Here is a 22042-nt window from a genome sequence, read left to right on the forward strand (position 1 = left end):
CAAAGTGCTGAGATTTCAGGCATGAGCCACCATGCCTGGCCCTTGCCAGGGCTATCTTAATGGTGGGAAAATAGCATATACAATGCATATGCTGAGTCTATAACCATGATTTTCTAATATAGTCTTGACTAAAACTCCCAGTTTCTTAGACAGTTGAACAATAAAAATATCCTAGCAAGTCCAGTTTTTTTTTTTTTTTTTTTTTGAGATGGAGTCTCGCTCTGTCACCCAGGCTGGAGTGCAGTGGTGCCATCTTGGCTCACTGCAAGCTCCGCCTCCCGGGTTCACGCCATTCTCCTGCCTCAGCCTCCCGAGTAGCTGGGACTACAGGTGCCCACCACCACGCTCGGATAATTTTTTTTTTTGTATTTTTAGTATAGACGGGGTTTCACCGTATTAGCCAGGATGGTCTCGATCTCCTGACCTCGTGATCCACCAGCCTCAGCCTCCCAAAGTGCTGGGATTACAGGCATGAGCCACCGCTCCCGGTCACAATTCTAGTATTTTGATGTTGGAACCTTGGCCCCAGGTCTTTTTCCCCCAAACAGGCCACAAATCCTTTCTCAAGTCACACCTTGATTGGGATTTCGATAATATATTATGGTTCTCCAGAGAAACAGAACCAATAGCTGTTGTGTGTGGGTATGTGTGTGTGTGTGTAGAGATTTTTTTTTGAGGAGCTGGCTCACACGATTGTGGAGGCTGTAAGTCTGAAATCTGCAGGGCAGACTGGAGACCCAGGGAAGAGCTGATGCTGCAGTCCTAAGTCTGACCACAGTCTGGAGGCAGAATTCCCTCTTCCTCAAAGGACGTCAGTCTTGTTCTTTTAAGACCTTCAACTGATTGCATGAGGCCCACCCACATTATGGAGGGTTATCTGCATTACTCGTTCTACTGATTTAAATTCAATCTCAGCTGACCACGGTGGCTCACACCTGTAATCCCAGCACTTTGGGAGGCCGGAGCGGGCGGATCACCTGAGGTTGGGAGTTTGAGACCAGCCTGACCAACATGGTGAAACCCCATCTCTACTAAAAATACAAAATTAGCCAAGCGTGGTGCTTCACACCTGTAATCTCAGCTACTTGGGAGGCTGAGGCAGGAGAATCACTTGAACCTGGGAGGCAGAGGTTGCAGTGAGCCGAGATCACACCACTGCACTCCAGCCTGGGCAACAAGAGCAAAACTCCATCTCAAAAAAATAAATAAATTCAATCTCATTCACAGCAACATCTAGACTGGTATTTGACCAAATATCTGGGTTGTGTGGCCTAGCCACAATGACACATAAAATCAACCAGCACAGATAACAAGATCACACTACTTCATGGTGTATTTACTTGCTCCCCTGGACAGATCCTAGGGACATGCGCCTTATATGGCTCTTGTGCAAGCTTTGCTACTGGGACTTTGGTTAAATCACCTAAATTGGCTAGGGGCGGTGGCTCACGCCTGTAACCCCAGCACTTTGGGAGGCTGAGGCAGGTGGATCACCTGAGCTCAGGAGTTTGAGATCAGCCTGACCAATATGGTAAAACCCTGTTTCTACTAAAAATACAAAAACTAGTCGGGCGTGGTGGCATGCGCCTGTAGTCCCAGCTACTCTGGAGGCTGAGACAGGTGAATTGCTTGAACCCGGGAGGTGGAGGTTGCAGTGAGCCAAGATCAAGCCACTGCACTCCAGCCTGGCAGACAGAGCAAGACTCTGTCTCAAAAAAACAAAACAAAACAGAAACAATAAATCGCCTAAATTCCGCATCTCAAGTTTTTCATTTGTAACGTAGAAGTCTCCTCAACCATGTGATAATTAAAGATGTGAAAATCTTAGCACACTGTTTTACAGAGCTGACTAAAAAAAAGCAAACTTCAGGCCAGGCGCACGACTGTAATCCCAGCGCTTTAAGAGGCCGAGGAGGGCGGATCATGAGATCAGGAGTTCAAGACCAACCTGACCAACATAGTGAAACCCCGTCTCTACTAAAAATACAAAAAATTAGCCGGGCGTGGTGGTGAGTGCCTGTAATCCCACCTATTCCGGAGGCTGAGGCAGGAGAATCACTTGAATCCAGGAGGAGGTGGAGGTTGCAGTGAGCCAAGATCATGCCATTGCAGTCCATCCCAGGCGACAGTGTGAGACTCCATCTTAAGAAAAAAAAAAAAAAGAGGCCGAGGCAAGCAGACCTGAGGTCAAGAGTTCAAGACCAGCCTGGACAACATGGAGAAACCCTGTCTCTCCTAAAAGTACAAAAAAATTAGCCAGGCATGATGGTGTGTGCCTGTAATCCCAGCTACTCAGGAGGCTGAGGGAGGAGAATCGCTTGAACCCAGCAGGTCAAGATTGCAGTGAGCCTAGATCATGCCACTGCACTCCAGCCTGGGCAACAGAGCGGGATTGTCTCAAAAAAAGAAAGCAAACTTCACAGAATATGAGCCTACATCGAAAAAATAACATCAATGTGCCTGCAAATATGTAGCAAAGTTTACAACTGGACATTTCAAACAAGAGTACTGGTCTCAAAACGATTGAAACCTTAGAGGTAGGCCGGACGCAGTGGCTGACGCCTGTAATCTCAGCACTCTGGGAGGCCGAGGCAGGCAGATCACGAGGTCAGGAATTCGAGACTAGCCTGACTAATGTGGTGAAATCTCATCTCTACTACAAAAAGTAGCCGGGTGTGGTGGTGACGCCTGTAATCCCAGCTACTCAGGAGGCTAAGGTAAGAGAATCAATTGAACCCGAAAGGCGGAGGTTGCAGTGAGCCAAGATTGCGCCACTGCACTCCAGCCTGGGCGACAGAGCGAGACTCCATCTCAAAAAAAAAAAAAAAAAAAAAAAAACAAAAACAAAACACACACACACACCTTAGAGGTAGATCTTGACTAACAGAACAAGGGTCACCTCACTTCTATTTCAATTACAGAAAATGCTGACAAGCAAACACTGATGAGCCAAGACAATTCAGAGCAGATTTACTTACCCCAAAGAAGAATTATTGAGAATTGTGAGTGAATTCTGTCAAACAAGGTATTAATCTGTCACCACTACAGTAAAACAGATTGAAGTACATTTTCTTTCTTCTTTTTTTTTTTTTTTTGGAGACAGAATCTTGCTGTGTTGCCCAGGCTGGGGTGCAGTGGCACGATCTCGGCTCACTGTAAGCTCCGCCTCCTGGGTTCAAGCGATTCTCCTGTCTCAGCCTCCTAAGTAGCTGGGATTACAGGCAGGTGCCACCATGCCCAGCTAATTTTTGTATTTTTAGTAGAGACGGGGTTTCACCATGTTGGCCAGGCTGGTCTGGAACTCCCGACCTCAGGCGATCTGCCTGCCTTGGCCTCCCGAAGTGTTGGGATTACAGGCGTGAGCCACTGCAGCCGGTCAGTCTTGCAACCATTTATTTTTTCTTTTTTTCTTTTTGAGATGGAGTTTAACTCTTGTTGCCCAGGCTGGAGTGCAATGACGTGATCTCAGCTCACTGCAACCTCTGCCTCCCAGGTTCAAGTGATTCTCCTGCCTCAGCCTCCCAAGTAGCTGGGATTACAGGCATGCGCCACCACGCCAGGCTAATTTTGTATTTTTAGTAGAGATGGGGTTTCTCCATGTTGGTCATGTTGGGCTCTAACTTCCAGCCTCAGGTGATCCGTGTGCCTTGGCCTCCCAAAATGCTGGGATTGTAGGTGTGAGCCCCCGCGCCCGGCGTCTTGCAACCACTTTCAATCTACCACATGCCAGGCCTTGTGACAGGACCTGGGGACACAGGAGTGGACAAGACTGGCACAGTCCATGCCTTCAGGGACAGTTGAGCCCCAGGGACAGGTGCTAAACCAATAACCAACTAGAACTGTCTTAGATTTTGGTGGTAGTATGTTTTAAGGAACTCTGACCAAGAGTGTATGCAGAGGTGGCTGGTCAGGGAAGGCTTCCTGGAAGAAGGGATGTTTCAGTTGGGAAATGAAGGATGAAGGTAAGCCAGCCAGGCAGAGTGAGGCCATTCAGGGGGACAGTATAGTGTATGTAGCTGGGTGGCTGCCCCCAGGGGTGCAAGGCCAGGGCTTCCGGGAGGGGAAGGGGCCCTCCCAGGCCACATTTTCCCATTCTCATCAGAGAGCACCTGTCACAAGATGTGCATCATTTGTCCAAGCGTCCAGACATTTCTCTGCACTGTGGAATGGCCAGGGCTTATGCTGCAAAGACCTCAGAGGACAGACCCCTGGGGAGCTTTCCGGGCTGGGTTCACTGCAAGGTCTCCACATGTGTCTGGGAGGATGTGGGGAACTAGTCCATTTCCAGAATCAGCCTCAGTCTTCCCATGCCCACCTGAAGCACAGGCCCTTCAGCCCACACGGTGCCCCCACCCAACCCCCCCATCCTTGTCTGCTTCCCCTGCCCCACTTCCTGGGGTCCCAGCTCCATCTGAAGGGCACACCAGAGTCCTCTAAGACCTTGCTTCCTACAGGGGCATCTAGGATGCAGATGGACCCTTCTTGCTGACCCTGGCTGCTTCTCATACTTAATGCGTTTGTGTGCTAAGGAATCCTCACAGAAAGAGGACAAGGGGGAAGAAGGGAGGGACGCTAGGGTGCGCTGAAGTGGCCTTCAGCAGCTGCTGAAAGCTGGATTTTCAGGCTACAAGGCTCGGCATTCATAGGGAGTCTGGTTGGCCTGAGCAGGCTGCCCTCTGGGGTGGGTGAGGGCATGGGTCCTGTGCTGAGGATGCCCTTGCTGCCTGATGCCCAGCCTTGAAATTGGGCCTTATGGTCACCACATCCTGAGCCTCATGGTCACCATGTCCTGGGCAACATAGCGAGACCTCATCTCTACTAAAAAATTGTTTTAAATTAGCCGGGTGTAGTGGTACACACTTGTAGTCCCAGCCACTCAGGAGGCTGAGGCTGGAGGATTTGAGCCCGGAGGTCAAGGCTGCATTGAGCCTAATTTTTAGAGATAGGATCTTGCCCTGTCGCTCAGGCTACATGCAGTGGTGATGGAGCAAGACCCTATCGCTAATTTTTTTTTCTTTCTTTCTCTCTCTCTCTCTGGGCACTGTCAGGGCTCTGCAACGCTCTGCTGGAAAAGCTTGATTCCAGGGTGGCCCTCTTAGGAAGTGGATGGAACTCCCTCAGGGTGCTAGTGGAGGGCTGATGCTGGGAGCCAGACCCAGGCCAGACTCCACTAGACCTCATGCGTGGAGCAGGGCTAGCTAAGTGGGTGACCATTTCTGTCCCTCCATCTAGAGAGAAGCAAGGCCACTGCCGTGGCCCTGGGCAGCTTCCCGGCCGGTGGCCCAGCCGAGCTGTCACTGAGACTCGGGGAGCCATTGACCATCATCTCTGAGTAAGTCCATGGGCACTGGATACCTGAATATGCACTAATAGAGCCAGGCATGGTGGTGCATGCCTGTAGTCCTAGCTGTTTGGAAGGCTTAGGTGGGAGAATCGCTTGAGCTCGGGAGCTCAAGGCTGCAATGAGCTATGATCAAGCCAGTGCACTCCAGCTTGGGTGACAGCAAGACTCTGTCATCTCTAAAATAAATGAACGGGCCAGGCGTGGTAGCTCACACCTGTAATCCCAGCACTTTGGGAGGCCAGGGCAGGCAGATCACCTGAGGTCAGGAATTCGAGACCAGCCTGGCCAACACAGTGAAACCCCATCTCTAAGGCCGGGCGCGGTGGCTCACGCTTGTAATCCCAGCACTTTGGGAGGCCGAGGCAGGCGGATCACGAGGTCAGGAGATTGAGACCACGGTGAAACCCCGTCTCTACTAAAAATACAAAAAAATTAGCCAGGCGTGGTGGCGGGCGCCTGTAGTCCCAGCTACTCGGAGAGGCTGAGGCAGGAGAATGGCGTGAACCCGGGAGGTGGAGCTTGCAGTGAGCCGAGATTGCGCCACTGCACTCCAGCCTGGGCGACAGAGCGAGACTCCGTCTCAAAAAAAAAAAAGAAACCCCATCTCTAATAAAAATACAAAAATTAGCCGGGCTTGGTGGCGGATGCCTGTAATCTCAGCTACTTGGGAGGCTGAGGCAGGAGAATTGCTTGAACCCGGGAGGCAGAGGTTGCAGTGAGCTGAGATCATGCCACTGCACTCCAGCCTGGGCCACAAGAGCAAAACTCTGTCTCAAAAAAATAAAGGAAGGAAGGACTAGAGATGCTCTCCCGGGAGAAGGGGCCCTTCCCCCAGGTAGAAAAGCACAAGCCTTTGCTGAAGCGCTCACAGAAACCCTGTGGTGGAATTTCAGGCGACTGGACACCCCCACAGGGAGAAGCAGTGGGTGGGCAGCGCCCTGTAGCAGGGAGCCTGGAATCGTGCCATCTACCACCGGCCCCAGCCCTGACTCAGGAGGTACCTGGACAGGCTAGTGCAGGGAAGCCTGGGAAACAGGCAGGACAGGTGGCCACAGGATCCAGCCTGAGAGGGTCCTTGCAAGCCCTGAATGTGCAGTTCTTGGGGCCGTGGCTCATCTGAAAGAGGTGCCCCCACTCCTTTCTCTCTCCAGGGATGGAGACTGGTGGACGGTGCTGTCTGAAGTCTCAGGCAGAGAGTACAACATCCCCAGCGTCCACGTGGCCAAAGTCTCCCATAGGTGAGTTCCCACCTCAGGCCCGCCTTGCAGAGGTGGGCTTTCTCTTCCCACAAGAACTCCACTTTATGCGCGGCTCTGCGCTGAGCGAAGCTGGGGATGGGGGAGAATCGAACCCAGGTCCTGCCCTCAAGAGGGGCAGACAGCTCATCCTAGCACAGGTGGGCCTGTGAGACGTGGGAGCCAGAGGAGGGGCTTGGGAAGGCCCACAGAGGAGGTGTGGAGCTCTGGGCTTTGGAGGTTGCCAGGATCTCGTGGTGGAAAACGCTGAAAAGTCCACGTAGGAGATGGGAGCATGCTGCGTGAGGGGCTGGCACAGTGTACGCACCTGTAGTCCCAGCTACCAGGGAGGCTGAGGTGGGAGGATCGTCTGAGCCTGGAAGGTCAAGGCTGCAGTGAGCCGTGATTGCGCCACTGCACTCCAGTCTAGGCCACACAGCAGGAGCCTGTCTCAATAAAAAAAGAAAAAAACAGAAGGGCAGCTCTTGGAAAGGTGAGGCTTAGAAAGGTGAGTGGATAGAATCAGGGTGCTGGGGGTACTGAGCAGGGATAGCAGAGAGGCTGGGACCAACCCAGGTTACCTGGGAATGAGGCCTCCAGGCAGGGAAAGCTGAGGCTGTCCCCATGAGTTTGTCCTCCCAGGGCCCTGGAGCCAGGACTCGGAGGACAAAGATGGCGTGGACCTTGGAGACCCTGAGCCCAGCTCTTTGTGGAGCAGATAGAACTTTTGAAGCCCAGAGAGGGAGGGCCTTGTGAGGGTCACTCAGCGGTGGTAGTAAAATCTTGGCTTCCCTCTTCCTCCAGGCTGACCCTGTCTGTTGTCCCTCTCTCTCGCTCCTCTAGGTGGCTGTATGAGGGCCTGAGCAGGGAGAAAGCGGAGGAACTGCTGTTGTTACCTGGGAACCCTGGAGGGGCCTTCCTCATCCGGGAGAGCCAGACCAGGAGAGGTAAGTAAGCTCAGTGCCAGCCCAGGCCCTCCCTATGTGGAGGTCTCAGAAAGGAGCCCACAGGTATATGGCTGCAGGTGCGGCCCAGGAAATAGGCTTTGCCTGACTCCTCAGTCAACCAAGATTTTCTGAGCCCCAGCTCCGTGTCCTGCCCATATGAGCTATGTGGAGCCCAGGCTGGGGGAGATGGAGACAGGCCATGAAAGCAGAGGAGAGGCAGCTAACTTTGGAGCAATCAAGGGAGGCTTCATGGAGGAGTGGACCATGAGTGGAAACTTGAGGGATATTCCCACAGGATCCCAGGCAACAAGACACAGTGGTGCTGGGGTGGGCCAGCGGGCTGCACCTCGGGACAAGAGGAGGTTAGAAGTGAGCAAGGCTCCAGCATAGAGGCCTTGGATGCCGGGCTGAGAAGCTTGGGTTTTCTCCCAAGGCAGTGGGGTTGCTACTCAGCAGAGACACAGTGCTGGGCGTGTGTTTTGGGGGAAACAAGAGGATGCATTACAGGGACTCTCTGAGTGTGTTCTGTGGGCCGCCTGCTTAGAAATAGAGGAGATGGGGGGTCAGTTTAGGGGACCTCGAAAATCGCATCCATCTCTGAGAGGTTCACAATCCGTGTTAACACAAGACTTCTTAAGGCGTCGCATTTGCCTGACTGGGCATTTCCCAGTGTTTCTGAACCCAGGAGCGTTTCATCACGCAGCACCTGTAACAGTCACTCCACGTTCATTCATTCAGCAAATGCTTCTCCAGCACCTATGATGTGGGGAGGCTTCAGGGAAGGACAGGACCTACTGTATGTGTCAGGCCTTAGGCATCTCTGCTGAGTGAGGTGGCCATGGCCCCTGCTCTCAGGGAGCTCCTGGGTCACGGGAAGCCAGTGTTCCATGGCACAGAGTTTGGGAAACCTCTATTTGAGATTCACAGTGATGCCAGGGCTTGCCCCTCTAATGCCAAGAGCCAAGTGTGATATGACTTGAGGGTGGGGCAGAAGGCCAGATGTGAAGGGCTGGAGTTCCTAGCCTTGGTGTCGAGCAGTCTGGCTGTCGTCTGCCATGTTGCTGCCATGAGAGCCTATCAGCAATAGAGCAAAAATATGCATTTCTAAAAATGATACAGGCCGGGCACTGTGGCTCACACCTGTAATCCCAGCACTTTGGGAGGCTGAGGTGGGAGAATCACTTGTGCTCAGGAATTTGAGACCAGCCTAGCCAACATAATGAGACCACTTCTCTACAAAAAAATGTTAAATGTAGTGAGGCATGGTGGTGCATGCCTGTAGTCCGAGCTACTTCAGAGGCTGAGGCGGGAGGACCACTTGAGTCCAGGAGTTCCAGGATGCAGTGAGCCATGATTGCATCACTGCACTCCAGCCTGAGCAACAGAGCCAGACTCCATCTTCAAAAAATAAAAGTGAATGTGAATGGCCCACAATAGGGATCTAGGCTCAGCCAACACATTGGCAACTAGGATTTTTATTTATTTATTTATTTATTTTTTAATTTTTTGAGAGGGAGTCTCGCTCTGTCGCCCAGGCTGGAGTGCAGTGGTGCGATCTCGGCTCACTGCAAGCTCCGCCTCCCGGATTCACGCCATTCTCCTGCCTCAGCCTCTCCGAGTAGCTGGGACTACAGGCGCCCGCCACCACGCCCGGCTAATTTTTTGTATTTTTAGTAGAGACGGAGTTTCACCGTGGTATCGATCTCCTGACCTCGTGATCCGCCCACCTCGACCTCCCAAAGTGCTGGGATTACAAGCGTGAGCCACCACGCCCGGCCTAGGATTTTTAATAGAGTATAGTCACAGAACTTCCCTGCGTTGACTAGGAGGTGATTCCTCCCTCCCCAAGACACAACATGATTCTGATCTCTTGGCAAAACGTTAAAATGGTGACAGGATCTCTTGGGTCAGTAGCCAGTCAGAGCTAGAAACCCACTGGAAGTCACCTCATGGATCCTCCTCTCTCCACTGTACAGACTGAAAAACTGGACCAAAGAGGAGTAGGGACGTGCCACATGCACACTCATGTGGGGCTTCTCCCACCCCAGGTGCATGGCCTTTTGCAATCAAAACACAAACTTGATAGTCTCTTTGATGACCCTGCCTCCCTCTGAGCTGCTGACCCTGAGTCCTTTAAGGCAGAGGCAAAGAGGGACGTTGAAGGAGCAGCAATGCCCACATTTGTGTTAAGCCCTTTAAGTGACTTAAAACAATATATAGGGATTGTACTTCCATGGTCTTCATTTTACAGATGGAAAAACTGAGGCTTAGAAAAGAGAAATAGTTTGCCTGGGGAAACACAGCTAGTAAGTGCAGAGCCAGGATTCAAACCCAGCCACAGCTCCTCTCACTCCAGGCCCCCAAGAAAGGCCCACATGGGGCAGTAATGTTGGCACTGAAAGCACAGCGAGAGACCAGGGAAGGAGGTATCAGGAGCAGACAGACCTCCTGGCGCCCGCCTTGATATGAACCAACTGTGATAGGCTGTTGGGACCCTTCGTTCTCTGCCTCAGTCTCCCTCCCAAGACCTTCTCCAGCTTCTTTGCCTCTCCTCTCCTGCCCTTGAGCGTTCTTGGGTTGACCTCTCTGAGGCCCCTCCTGCTATTTTCTAGGCAGAATCAGCACCCCCACCTCACATACATCCATGGGCTGGTAGAGGGGCTGGGGAGGCCAGCCCAGCACAGCAGCTGCAAACAGGAAACCACAGCAGCGTTGCGGAGTGGAGCAGGGCCCCACTGCAGACTGTCCCCCGGAGCTTCAGAAGCCACAGGAAGTGCTCAGTGCTCAGCTCCCCTCCCCTGGCCCATTCTCTGGCCTGGTTCAGCCCCAAGAATATAGTGGCCGGCCCTTATGGCCACTCCACCCCTTACCTAAGAAGGCACAGATGCAAGAGAAAACCATGTGAGTGAGAGAGAGGAGAAAGCCGTATGGATCCATGAAGATTTTTTTTTTTTTTTTGAGACAGTCTCACTGTGTCGCCCAGGCTGGCATGAAGTGGCGCATTTCGGCTCAGTGCAGCCTCTGCCTCCTGGGTTTAAGTGATTCTCATGCCTCAGCCTCCCTGGAAGCTGGGATTACAGGTGAGTGCTACCACACTGGGATAATTATTATTACTATTATTTTTTTATTTATTTATTTTTTTTTTTGAGACGGAGTCTTGCTCTGTCGCCCAGGCTGGAGTGCAGTGGCGCAATCTCAGCTCACTGCAAGCTCCGCCTCCCGGGCTCACGCCATTCTCCTGCCTCAGCCTCCCGAGTAGCTCGGACTACAGGCGCCCACCAACACGCCTGGCTAATTTTTTGTATTTTTAGTAGAGACGGGGTTTCACCGTGTTAGCCAGGATGGTCTCGATCTCCTGACCTCGTGATCCACCCACCTTGGCCTCCCAAAGTGCTGGGATTACAGGCTTGAGTCACCGCGCCCGGCCCCTTATTATTATTTTTTTGAGACAGAGTCTCACTCTGTTGCCCAGGCTGGAGTGCAGTGGCGCCATCTCGGCTCACTGCAACCTCCACCTCCTGGGTTCAAGCGAGTCTCCTGCCTCAACTTCCTGAATAGCTGGGATGACAGGCATGTGCCACCATGCCCAACTAATTTTTGTGTTTTTAGTACAGACAGGGTTTCATCATGTTGGCCAGGCTGATCTCAAACTCCTGACCTCAGATGATCCACCCACCTCGGCCTCCCAAAGTGCTGGGATTACAGGAGTGAGGCACTGCACTGGACTATTTTTTTTTGTATTTTTAGTAGAAACAGGGTTTTGCCATGTTGGCCAGGCTGGTCTCAGACTCCTGACCTCAGATAATCCGCCCACCTTGGCCTCCCAAAGTGCTAGGATTACAGGCATGAGCCACCGTGCCCAGCGGGATCCATGAAGATCTTTAAAGACTCATAAGATCCACATAAGGCCAGGCGCGGTGGCTCATGCCTATAATCCCAGCACTTTGGGAGGCCAAGGTGTGTGGATCACCAGAGGTCAGGAGTTTGAGACCAGCTTGGCCAACATGGCGAAACCCCATCTCTACTAAAAATACAAAATATTAGCCAGGCATGGTGGCGGGTGCCTGTAATCCCAGCTACTCAGGAGGCTAAGGCTGGAGAATTGCTTGAACCTGGAGGTGGAGGTTGCAGTGAGCCAAGATCGCGCCACTGTGCTCCAGCCTGGGTGACAGGGTGAGACTATGTCTCAAAAAAAAAAAAAAAAAAATCCACAAAATTACTGGGACTAAGGTCTCCTGGTCCCCATAGTCAATTCCAAAAGGGGGTGGATCAGGATGCAGCTATTGTTATCAAAGAGGAAGATGAAAAACGTTAGTCGGGGGGGGAAAAAAAGAAGAAATTTGCCACTTTTCCAGGAAAGGTAAAGTTTTCCTGCAGGTCATGGTCGATTTGTGGGTCAAGAAATCAGTTTAGGCCGGGCGCGGTGGCTCACGCTTGTAATCCCAGCACTTTGGGAGGCCGAGGCGGGAGGATCACGAGGTCAGGAGATCGAGACTATGGTGAAACCCTGTCTCTACTAAAAATACAAAAAATACAAAAAATCCCAGCTACTCGGAGAGGCTAAGGCAGGAGAATGGCGTGAACCCGGGAGGCAGAGCTTGCAGTGAGTCGGGATTGCGCCACTGCACTCCAGCCTGGGCGACAGAGCAAGACTCTGTCTCAAAAAAAAAAAAAAAAAAAAAGAAATCAGTTTAGAAGCCAGGTGCAGTGTCTCACATCTGTAATCCCAGCACATTGTGAGGCCAAGGCAGGAGGATCACTTGAGCCCAGGAGTTCAAAACCAGTCTGGGCAACAAAGGGAGACCCCTGTCTCTTAAAAAAAAAAAAAAAAAAAAATTTTTTTTTTTAAGTTAGCTAGGTGTGGTGGCATGCGCCTGTTGTCTAAGCTACTTGGGAGGCTGAGGCAGGAGGATCACTTAAGCCCAAGAAGTTGATGCTGCAGTGAGCTATGATCACACCACTGGACTCCAGCCTGGGTGACAGACCAAGACCCTGTCTCTAAAGAATAAATAAATTAATTAATTGATCAACTACTGATGCCTGTACCCCACCTCCAGGGTTTCTGATCTCACTGGTCAGGGATGTGGCCTGCACACTGTAAAAGCTGCCCAGGTGATTCTGGTGGGTAGCCAGGGTCGGAACCCACTAATTTAGTGGGTCTGGACCAGTGCGTGTTTGTAGTGAAATTGAGCAGAGAACATGACCATGGTTGGGGTAAATATCGAGTCATAAAACTTTTGTTTCAGATTTTTTATAAGGTGTGTCCTGGGTCACGGTGTAAACTTTTATACTGTGGTTTGACACCGCAGTGACTCTAGGGGCCCAAGTGACGTCATAGAACAGTGGTTCTCAGACTTGAGTGTACAGGACTCATCAGGGGAACCTGTCAACACTGTAGACTCGTGGACCCCATTGCAGACCTAACTGAATCAGACTTTTGGGGGCAGAGGTCAGAAATCTGCTTCTTGGACAAGCTCTCTGGATGGTTCTACTGTTCTCTTGAGTTTGAAAACAGAGTTCCAAACTAGGGAACCCAGAATGAAGTAATAAGAGACAATGTATTTTACATTATGCTCTTGTCTTATATAATGGGAATTAGCCATTGACCGAGTGAGTGAGTGATGCCAGGATCAGCTTTTCATTGGCCCAAAGGCACCGATTCCACACGGGCTTCAAGCCTGTGTGTGGACTAAGGAGGAAGGCCTGGGGCCCTGAGCTACCAGGAACACTAATCAGAGTCCGAGGCGGGAAGACCCATCTTCCCAAGTCCTTCTGGCATACCTGGCTATATGATAGGCCTCGGGACAGCCATGGCCAGACTCTAGTCAGGCCCCAAATCTTGGTCCGTGAAGGGGGCCTGGAAGCTTTGTGGAGGTCACAGGATTGTGCAGAGGTCAGCACAGGGTTGGGGACAGGCCCCAGCAGCAGCCCCTCTTGGCTGTCCTGCTGTATATCTGTTCTGTGTCAGGCACTATAAGGGAGATTGATGAGCAAGACGTGGTTCCTGCCCCCGTGGGGCTCACCTCTGTCCACTGTCCGTTGGGAAACACTTACTGAGCATCTCCTCTGAGTCAGGCCTGCTAAGTCATGGCTTTTGTCCTCAGGGTACAGAACAGTGGAGGGTGCAAGATTCAATCCCTAAAGCTTCTCAGAGGCCTCAGCAGAGAAGGTTCAGGAGGGTCCTGCTAGGCCCACTTCCCACATGCAGCTCCTGATCTGATCCCTCATCCCCCACTCCCAGCATCATCACTGGAATACCTGACCCCAGAGGTTGTGGAGGTGACGTTGCCTAAGCCTGCTGGAGCTTTCTGAAATTAGGACTTTATACTTTGCCTTTCTTTCTGGTGGGTCCTCCCCTAGGCCCCGCGTCCAGCCACGGCTTCCACTGTCCCCTCTGGACTCTCTGCCCACCAGCCACTCTGTAAACATACTTTGTTCTTTCTACCGCTGCATCCTTACACATACTCCTCCCTCCATCTGGAAAGCCCGCCCTCCGCTTCTCCTCGCGGCAAACTCACACTCATCCTTCGCCATTCTTTCCAATGGGACTTTCCCAGACTATCACCTACCCAGACTATCGCCTTCCCAGACTATGGCCTTCGCGGACTATCACCTTCCCATACTATGTCAATTTTTGTTCTCAACTCCCATAGCATATTGAAAATACCTCTTCTGTAGCTATAATAGGTTTATTTCTTTTCTTTTTCTCTTTTTTTTTTTTTGAGATGGAGTCTTGCTCTGTCGCCCAGGCTGGAGTGCAGTGGCGGGATCTCGGCTCACTGCAAGCTCTGCCTCCTGGTTTCACGCCATTCTCCTGCCTCAGCCTCCCAAGTAGCTGGGACCACAGGCGCCTGCCATCACACCCGGCTAATTTTTTATATTTTTAGTAGAGATGGGGTTTCACCGTGTTAGCCAGGATGGTCTCGATCTCCTGACCTTGTGATCTGCCCGTCTCGGCCTCCCAAAGTGCTGGGATTACAGGCATGAGCCACTGCGCCCAGCCTTTTTTTTTTTTTTAAGACAGGGTCACCCAAGCTGGATGCCACTATCTTGGCTCACTGCAACCTCCGCCTCCCAGGCTCAAGCGATTCTCCCACTTCAGCCTCCTGAGTAGCTGGGACTACAGGTGTATGCTACCACACCTGGCTAATTTTTTTATTTTTTTATTTATTTTTATTTTTTATTTTTATTTTTATTTTTTATTTTATTTTTTTTTTTGCAAACAAAACAATAAACATTTTCTAAAAGTACACACGAACAAAAAGATGCTTATCAAACATATTAGGAAGGTTGCACATGGGAAGACGGGGAATAGAAATGGGGGGTGGGAATTAAAGAAAATAAATGAGAGAGGGACTTTGTATGGATCAATGATAATAACTCAATCCTCTATTTGACAAAGAAGAAGGAGAAGGAAGAGGAAGAAAAAGAAAGTGGGATAAAGGATCAGAAAGGGAGGAAAATAGAAAAAATTAGAGTATGACTCCAGGGTAGACCTGTTTTGTTGTCGCTTGGTTCGTTGGTTGGTTTGACAGTTGTATTTTTCATATGTTTCGCCATGTTGGCCAGGCTGGTCTCGAGCTCCCAGCCTCAAGTGATCAACCCGCCTCAGCCTCCCAGAGTACTGGGACTACAGGTGTGAGTCACCACATCCAGCCCCCACATTGCTTCTGGCCTCTGTGGTAGACCTCCCAGACGGGGCGGCCGGGCAGAGGCGTTCCCCACATCCCAGAAGGGGCAGCCGGGCAGAGGCGCCCCTCACATCCCAGAAGGGGCAGCCGGGCAGAGGCGCCCCTCACTTCCCAGAAGGGGCGGCCGGGCAGAGGCGCCCCTCACATCCCAGAAGGGGCGGCCGGGCAGAGGCGCCCCTCACTTCCCAGACGGGGCGGCCGGGCAGAGGCACTCCTCACTTCCCAGACGGGACGGCCGGGCAGAGGCGCTCCTCACTTCCTAGAAAAGGCGGCCGGGCAGAGGCGCTCCTCACTTCCCAGACGGGGCGGCCGGGCAGAGGTGCTCCTCACATCCCAGAAGGGGCGGCCGGGCAGAGGCGCTCCTCACCTCCCAGAAGAGGCGGCCGGGCAGAGGCGCTCCTCACCTCCCAGAAGAGGCGGCCGGGCAGAGGCGCTCCCCACCTCCCAGACGGGGCGGCCGGGCAGAGGCGCTCCCCACCTCCCAGACGGGGCGGCCAGGCAGAGGCGCTCCTCACCTCCCAGACGGGGCGGCCGCGCAGAGGCGCTCCCCACCTCCCAGACGGGGCGGCCGGGCAGAGGCGCTCCTCACTTCCCAGACGGGGCGACCGGGCAGAGGCGCTCCTCAGATCCCAGAAGGGGCGGCCGGGCAGAGGCGCTCCTCACTTCCCAGACGGGGTGGCTGCGCAGAGGGGCTCCTCACTTCCCAGACGGGGCGGCCAGGCAGAGTCGCTCCTCACATCCCAGACGATGGGCGGCCGGGCAGAGGCGCTCCTCACCTCCCAGACGGGGCGGCCGGGCAGAGGAGCTCCTCATAACCCAGACGATGGGCAGCCAGGCAGAGACGCTCCCCACCTCCCAGACGGGGCGGCGGCCGGGCAGAGGCTGCAATCCCAGCACCCTGGGAGGCCAAGGCAGGCGGCTGGGAGGCGGAGGCTGCAGCGAGCCAAGACCACGCCACCGCACTCCAGCCCGGGCAACACCAAGCACCGAATGAGCGAGCCTCTCTGTCTGGAGTCCCAGCACCTCGGGAGGCCGAGGCGGGCAGAGCACTGGAGGTCGGGAGCTGGAGACCAGTGTGGCCGACATGGCGAAACCGCGCCTCCAGCCAAAGGAGAAAAACGAGGGAGGGGTGGTGGCACGCCGCGGCCAGGGCAGGAGAATAGCGGGAGCCCGATGCAGGGAGTGTGCAGCGAGCCGAGTTTACTGTAGCCTGGGCGAAAGGAGGGAGGGAGGGAGGAAGGAAGGAAGGAAGGAAGGAAGGAAGGAAGGAAGGAAGGAAGAAAGAAAGAAAGGAAGGAGGCTTTTTTTTTTTTTTTTTTTTGAGATGGAGTCTTGTTCTGTCATTGGGCTGGAGTGCAGTGGCACAATCTCGGCTCACTGCAACGTATGCCTCCTGGGTTCAAGCAATTCTCCTGCCTCAGCCTCCCGAGTAGCTAGGATTACAGGTGCGTGCCACCATGCCCAGCTAATTTTTGTATTTTTAATAGAGACAGGGTTTCAACATGTTGGCCAGGATGGTCTTGATCTCTTGACCTTGTGATCCACCCGCCTTGGCATCGTAAAGTGCTGGGATTACAGGCATGAACCACCGGGCTCAGCTGTATTTTTTTTTAAAGATGGGTTTTGCCATGTTGCCCTGGCTGGTCTTGAACTCCTGACCTCAAGTGATCCACCCACCTTGGCCTCCCAAAGCAAAGTGCTGAGATTACAGGCGTGACCCACCATGCCTGGCCCAGGTAATTTTTGTATTTTGAGTAGAAACAGAGTTCTGCCATGTTGCCCAGGCTGGTCTCGAACTTCTTACCTCAGGTAATCTGCCCACCTTGGCCTCCCAAAGTGCTGGGATTACAGGCATGAGCCACCACACCCAGCGTTTTTTTTTTTTTTTTTTTTTTTTTTTTTTTTTTTTTTTTTTTTTTTTTTTTAGACAGGATCTCACTCTATTGCCCAGGCGCTGGAGTGCAGTGGCACAATCATGGTTCACTGCAGTCTTGAACTTGTGGGCTCAAGTGATCCTCCCACCTCAGCTTCTTGAGTAGCTGGAACTACAGGGGGGTGCACCACCATGCCTAACTTTTAAATTTTTTGTAGAGACAGGATCTCACTCTGTTGCCCAGGCTGGTCTCGAACTCCTGGGCTCAAGCAATCCTCCTGCCTCAGACTTCCCAAGTGCTGGGATTACAGGCGTGAGCCACCACAGCTGGCTAAATTTATTTCCTAAAACAAAATCATGGCTGGGCACAGTGGCTCATGCCTGTAATCCCAGCACTTTGAGAGGCTGAGGCGGGGCGGGGGGGATCACCTGAGGTCAGAGTTTGAGACCAGCCTGGCTAACATGGTGAAACCCCGTCTCTATTAAAAATACAAAAAAATTAGGCATGGTGGCAGGTGCCTATAATCCCAGCTACTCAGGAGGCTGAGGCAGGAGAATTGCTTGAAACCAGGAGGTGGAGGTTGCAGTGAGCTGAGATCATGCAATTGCACTCCAGCCTGGGCAACAAGAGCAAAACTCCATCTCAAAAAAAAAAAAAAAAAAAAAATCAGGGTACATGGTCTGATGAGAATAATACAGGAACTAAATACTTGAAATGAGGACCATTAAGGAAAATCTCAGCTGTGGATGTGCTGACAAGACAGCACTTATTTCCCCCGAGTGTGATGATTTCATACCTGTGTCTGGGCCCAGAGCAGAGTGTATGGCATGTAGTGGGTGCTCAGCAGATGTTTACTGAATAAATGAATGAGCAGGTGAGCACGCCTATGCATGTTGAGAGGGGGAGAGAGGATGAAGAGCTGGGGGAGACTGCCCCCCAAACAGGAAGATTCAGGCTGTTTGTAGCATCAGTTCCAAGGACGGAACCAAAGTCACCTCCCCATCACCCCTAGTGACCTGCTGTCCCATCAGTCACCTGGACCTGTGTGCCCCACAGCACTCCATCTTCAGCTAAGGGCTGGCTCTGGGTGCGCCCTCTGTCCTCAGGGAAGAGTAGGTCTTAGTAAATGCTCAATATGTGTTTGCTGCAAATCACGCAATGATAGGCCTTCAAGAATCATTCCCAACACCATCTGTGCTCACAGACAGTAGGAGTGGAAATGGTGATGAGCTCTCCTTAAAACTGCTTGTAATCATGGCTCTGTCCGAGTGTTTATCACAGAGACTCAGTCATTCATTCAACAAATACTGTGTGCTGACTCTGTGCCAGGCACTGTTCAAAACACCAGAGATTCTGCAGTATGAAAAGCAAGATTCCTGCCCACAATCTAGTTGGCAAGGTGGACAGTAAACAAATAAGAAAAGAGTGTGAGAGTGATAAGTGCCAAGAGGAAATAAAGCAGCGTTCAGAGGACACAGAGTGCCAGGGCGTGAGCGTGAGCACAGGCCTCAGGGAGGGGTGTCCTCAGCAGGCGGCCAGGGAAGACAGGACAAGGGGAGTGGGGAGTTGGGAGTCAGGTCACACAGAGCCTTTCCAGGGAGAGGACTTGGGATCGATTTTAAGTGTGACAGGGAGGATTCTGAGTAGGGGAGTGAGACGACCTGACCCCTCCTGCCCGCTGCGAAGAGAGGATGCCGCGCAGGAAGCTGTAGCAGGCTCTGTCCAGGTGAGAAGTGGCTGGATCTTAGCTGTGTTCTGACCACACCCAACAGGGCTTTCTGTTGGGCTGGATGTGAGGCTGAGAGAGAGGAAGCAATCAGGGATGGATGACTCCTGACCTCTTTATCCCTGAGACCACCAACCAGATCCCAAGTGTACCCTTTCTGATTCTAGTAACTGTGGTGACAGTGGCTGGGGTGGGTGGTTCAAGAACCACGCAAAAGTTATAAGGTCTTGGTCACTAGTTCAGCTGGGTTGGTTGGCCTTCTGGGCCTATTTTCAAATATTTAGCCCATTCCCAACCACAGAATTTTTTCAGGGTTACAGCACAGCTCAAGAAGAGACTCTTCTCAAAGGTACAGAATACAGGCCAGGCGTGGTGGTGCACACCTATAGCCCCAGCTACTTGGGAGGCTGAGGCAACAGGACTCAAGCCCAGGAGTTTGAGGCCTGCCTGAGCAACATAGTGAAACTGTCTCTAAAAAAGAAAAAAGAAAAAAAAAATAAAGGTACAAAGGTCAAAGGGCTCCCAGTCAGGCAAAGAAAACAAAGAAAAGGAAGCAGAGACCCTACTGGGGTCAATATACTTCTCAAAGCATATTGACTCTGGGTCACCTTGCTAAATTTACTTTTAGTTCTAGTAGCTTTTTGGCAGATTCCTTACAATTATCTACATATGATTGTATTATCTGTAAGTAAAGGCAGCTGTATTATTTTCCAATCTATATACTTTAAATTTATTTTTCTTGTCTTATTGCACTTGTTAGGACCTTTAGTACAACACTGAGTAGAAGTGGTAAGAACATTATTGCTTTGTTCCCAATCTTAGATGGAAAATAATCACTTTCCTATTAAGTATGCTGTCGATTTTTTTTTTTTTTTTTGAGATGTAATGTCACTCTGTCACCCAGGCTGGAGTGCAGTGGCCTGATCTCGGCTCACTGCAACCTCCGCCTCCTGGGTTCAAACAAAACTCTTGCCTCAGCCTCTGGAGTACCTGAGATTACAGGTACCCGCCATCATGCCCAGCTAATTTTTCTATTTTTGTAGAGATGGGGGTTTCACCATGTTGGCCAGGCTGGTCTTGAACTCCTGGCCTCAGGTGATCCGCAAGCCTCGGCCTCCCAAAGTGTTGGGATTACAGGTGTGAGCCACCGCACCTGGCCTTAGTTGTAGATTTTTCACAGATGCTTTGTATCAGGTACCTTTCTGTGGTAGGCAGAATAATCATCCCCCCAACAATGTTCAGGTCCTGATCTGCAGCACCTGTGAGTATGTTACCTTACGTTGCAAAAAGAGTTTGCAGATGTGATTAGGGATTTTGAGGTGGGAAGAGTATTTTGGATTGTCCAGATGGACCCAGTATAATCACCAGGATGCTTATGAGAGGGAGGCAGGAGGGTGAGAGTTAGAGACAGGAAGATGCTACTGGCTGTGAAGACTGAGGAAGGGGCCACGAGCAGAGGGATGCATGTGGCTTCTAGAAACTGGAAAGAAGAGGGAATGGATTTCTTCTCTAGAGTCTGCAAAAGGAACATTGCCCTGCTGACACCTTGATTTTTGTCCAGTGAAACTCATTTCAGACTTCCAACCTCCAGAACTGTAAAAGAATAATTTGTGTTATTTTAAGCTGCTGAATTGATGGTAATTTGTTACACCAGCAATAGGAAACTAACATATTCTACTCATCGTTTTCTGCTTTTTTTTTTAATCATGAAGGGTCTTGAATTTTGTCAAATGATTTTTCTGCATTTTTGCAGGTGATCGTGGTTTTTCATTTTTCACTTTTTTTTTTTTTTTTTTTGATTGAGTCTCGCTCTGTTGCCCAGGCTGGAGTGCAGTGGCGTGATCTTGGGTCACCACAACCTCTACCTCCTGGGTTCAAGAGATACTCCTGCCTCAGCCTCCTGAGTAGCTGGGACAACAGGCGTGTGCCACCATGCCCAGCTAATTTTTTTTTTTTTTTTTTGAGATCAAGTCTTGCCCTGTCACCCAGGCTAGAGTGCAGTGGCACGATCTTGGCTCACTGCCACTTCCACCATGGGTTGGCCAGGCTGGTCTTGAACTCGTGGCCTCAGGTGATCTGCCTGCCTCGGCCTCCCAAAGCCCTGGGATTACATGTGTGAGCCACCGCACCCAGCCAATGTTCAGTTATTGATTGATTGAGACAGAGTCTTGCTCTGTTGGCTAGGCTGGGGTGTAGTGGCACAGTCATGGCTCACTGCAGCCTCAATGTCATAGGCTCAAACGATTCTCCTGCCTCAGCCTCTGGAGTAGCTGGGACCACAGGCATGTACCACCATGCCTGGCTAATTTTAAATTTTTTTGTAGAGAAAGACACTCACCGTGTTACCCAGGCTTGTCTCAAATTCCTGGCTGGGCTTAAGTGATTCTCCCACCTCCACCTCAGGTGATCTGCCCATCTCAGCCTCCCAAAGTGCTAGGATTACAGGTGTGAGCCACCATGCCCAGCCTTCCCCCCCGCCCCCCGCCCCGAGTCTCACTCCATTGCCCAAGCTGGAGTGCAACGACATGATCTCAGCTTACTGCAACCTCCACCTCACAGGTTCAAGCCATTCTCTTGCTTCAGCCTCCCGAGTAGCTAGAATTACTGGCACCAAGCCTGGCTAATTTTTTTGTATTTTTTGTAGAGATGGGGTTTCACCATGTTTGCCAGGCTCGTCTCAAATTCCTGACCTCAAATGATCCGCCCACCTCAACCTCCCAAAGTGTTGGGATTACAGGCGTGAGCCACCATACCTGGCTTCTACATATTTTTTCTTTTCTTTTTTTCTTTTTTTTTTTTGAGATGGAGTTCGCTCTTGTTCCCTAGTCTGTAGTGAAATGGTACAATCTCGGCTCACTGCAATCTCCACCTCCTGGGTTCAAGCAATTCTCCTGCCTCAGCCTCTCAAGTAGCTGGGATTTACAGGCATGTGCCACCATACCTAGCTAATTTTATACTTTTAGTGCAGACGGGGTTTCACCTTGTTGGTCAGGCTGGTCTTGAACTCCTGACCTCAGGTGATCCAATAGCCTCTGCCTCCCAAAGTGCTGGGATTATAGGCTTGAGCCACTGCACCCAGCCTAGATACCTTTTCCTTATTAATTTCTAATTTAATTCCATTGTGGCCAGACAACATATTTTTAATGATTTCAATCCTTTTAAATTTGTTGGCCAGGCGCGGTGGCTCACAGCTGTAATCCCAGCACTTTGAGAGGCCAAGGTGGG

At 51.5% G+C, this 22042-nt stretch overlaps 1 protein-coding gene across 2 annotated transcripts in view; it reads left to right on the forward strand.

The window, feature by feature from the left end:
* The window catches only part of SLA2 (Src like adaptor 2), a 33662-nt gene that overhangs the window by 6677 nt on the left and 4943 nt on the right, over window positions 1-22042 (forward strand). For both annotated transcript variants that reach the window (XM_003253526.3, XM_030825911.1), the window contains 3 exons: window positions 5233-5332; window positions 6496-6582; window positions 7423-7526. In XM_003253526.3, coding sequence (XP_003253574.1) covers window positions 5233-5332; window positions 6496-6582; window positions 7423-7526 — 291 coding nt within the window. The remainder of the gene's footprint in view (window positions 1-5232; window positions 5333-6495; window positions 6583-7422; window positions 7527-22042) is intronic.

The sequence above is a fragment of the Nomascus leucogenys genome, chromosome 13 (assembly GCF_006542625.1).
Source record: "Nomascus leucogenys isolate Asia chromosome 13, Asia_NLE_v1, whole genome shotgun sequence".
Classification (NCBI taxonomy): Eukaryota; Metazoa; Chordata; class Mammalia; order Primates; family Hylobatidae; genus Nomascus; species Nomascus leucogenys.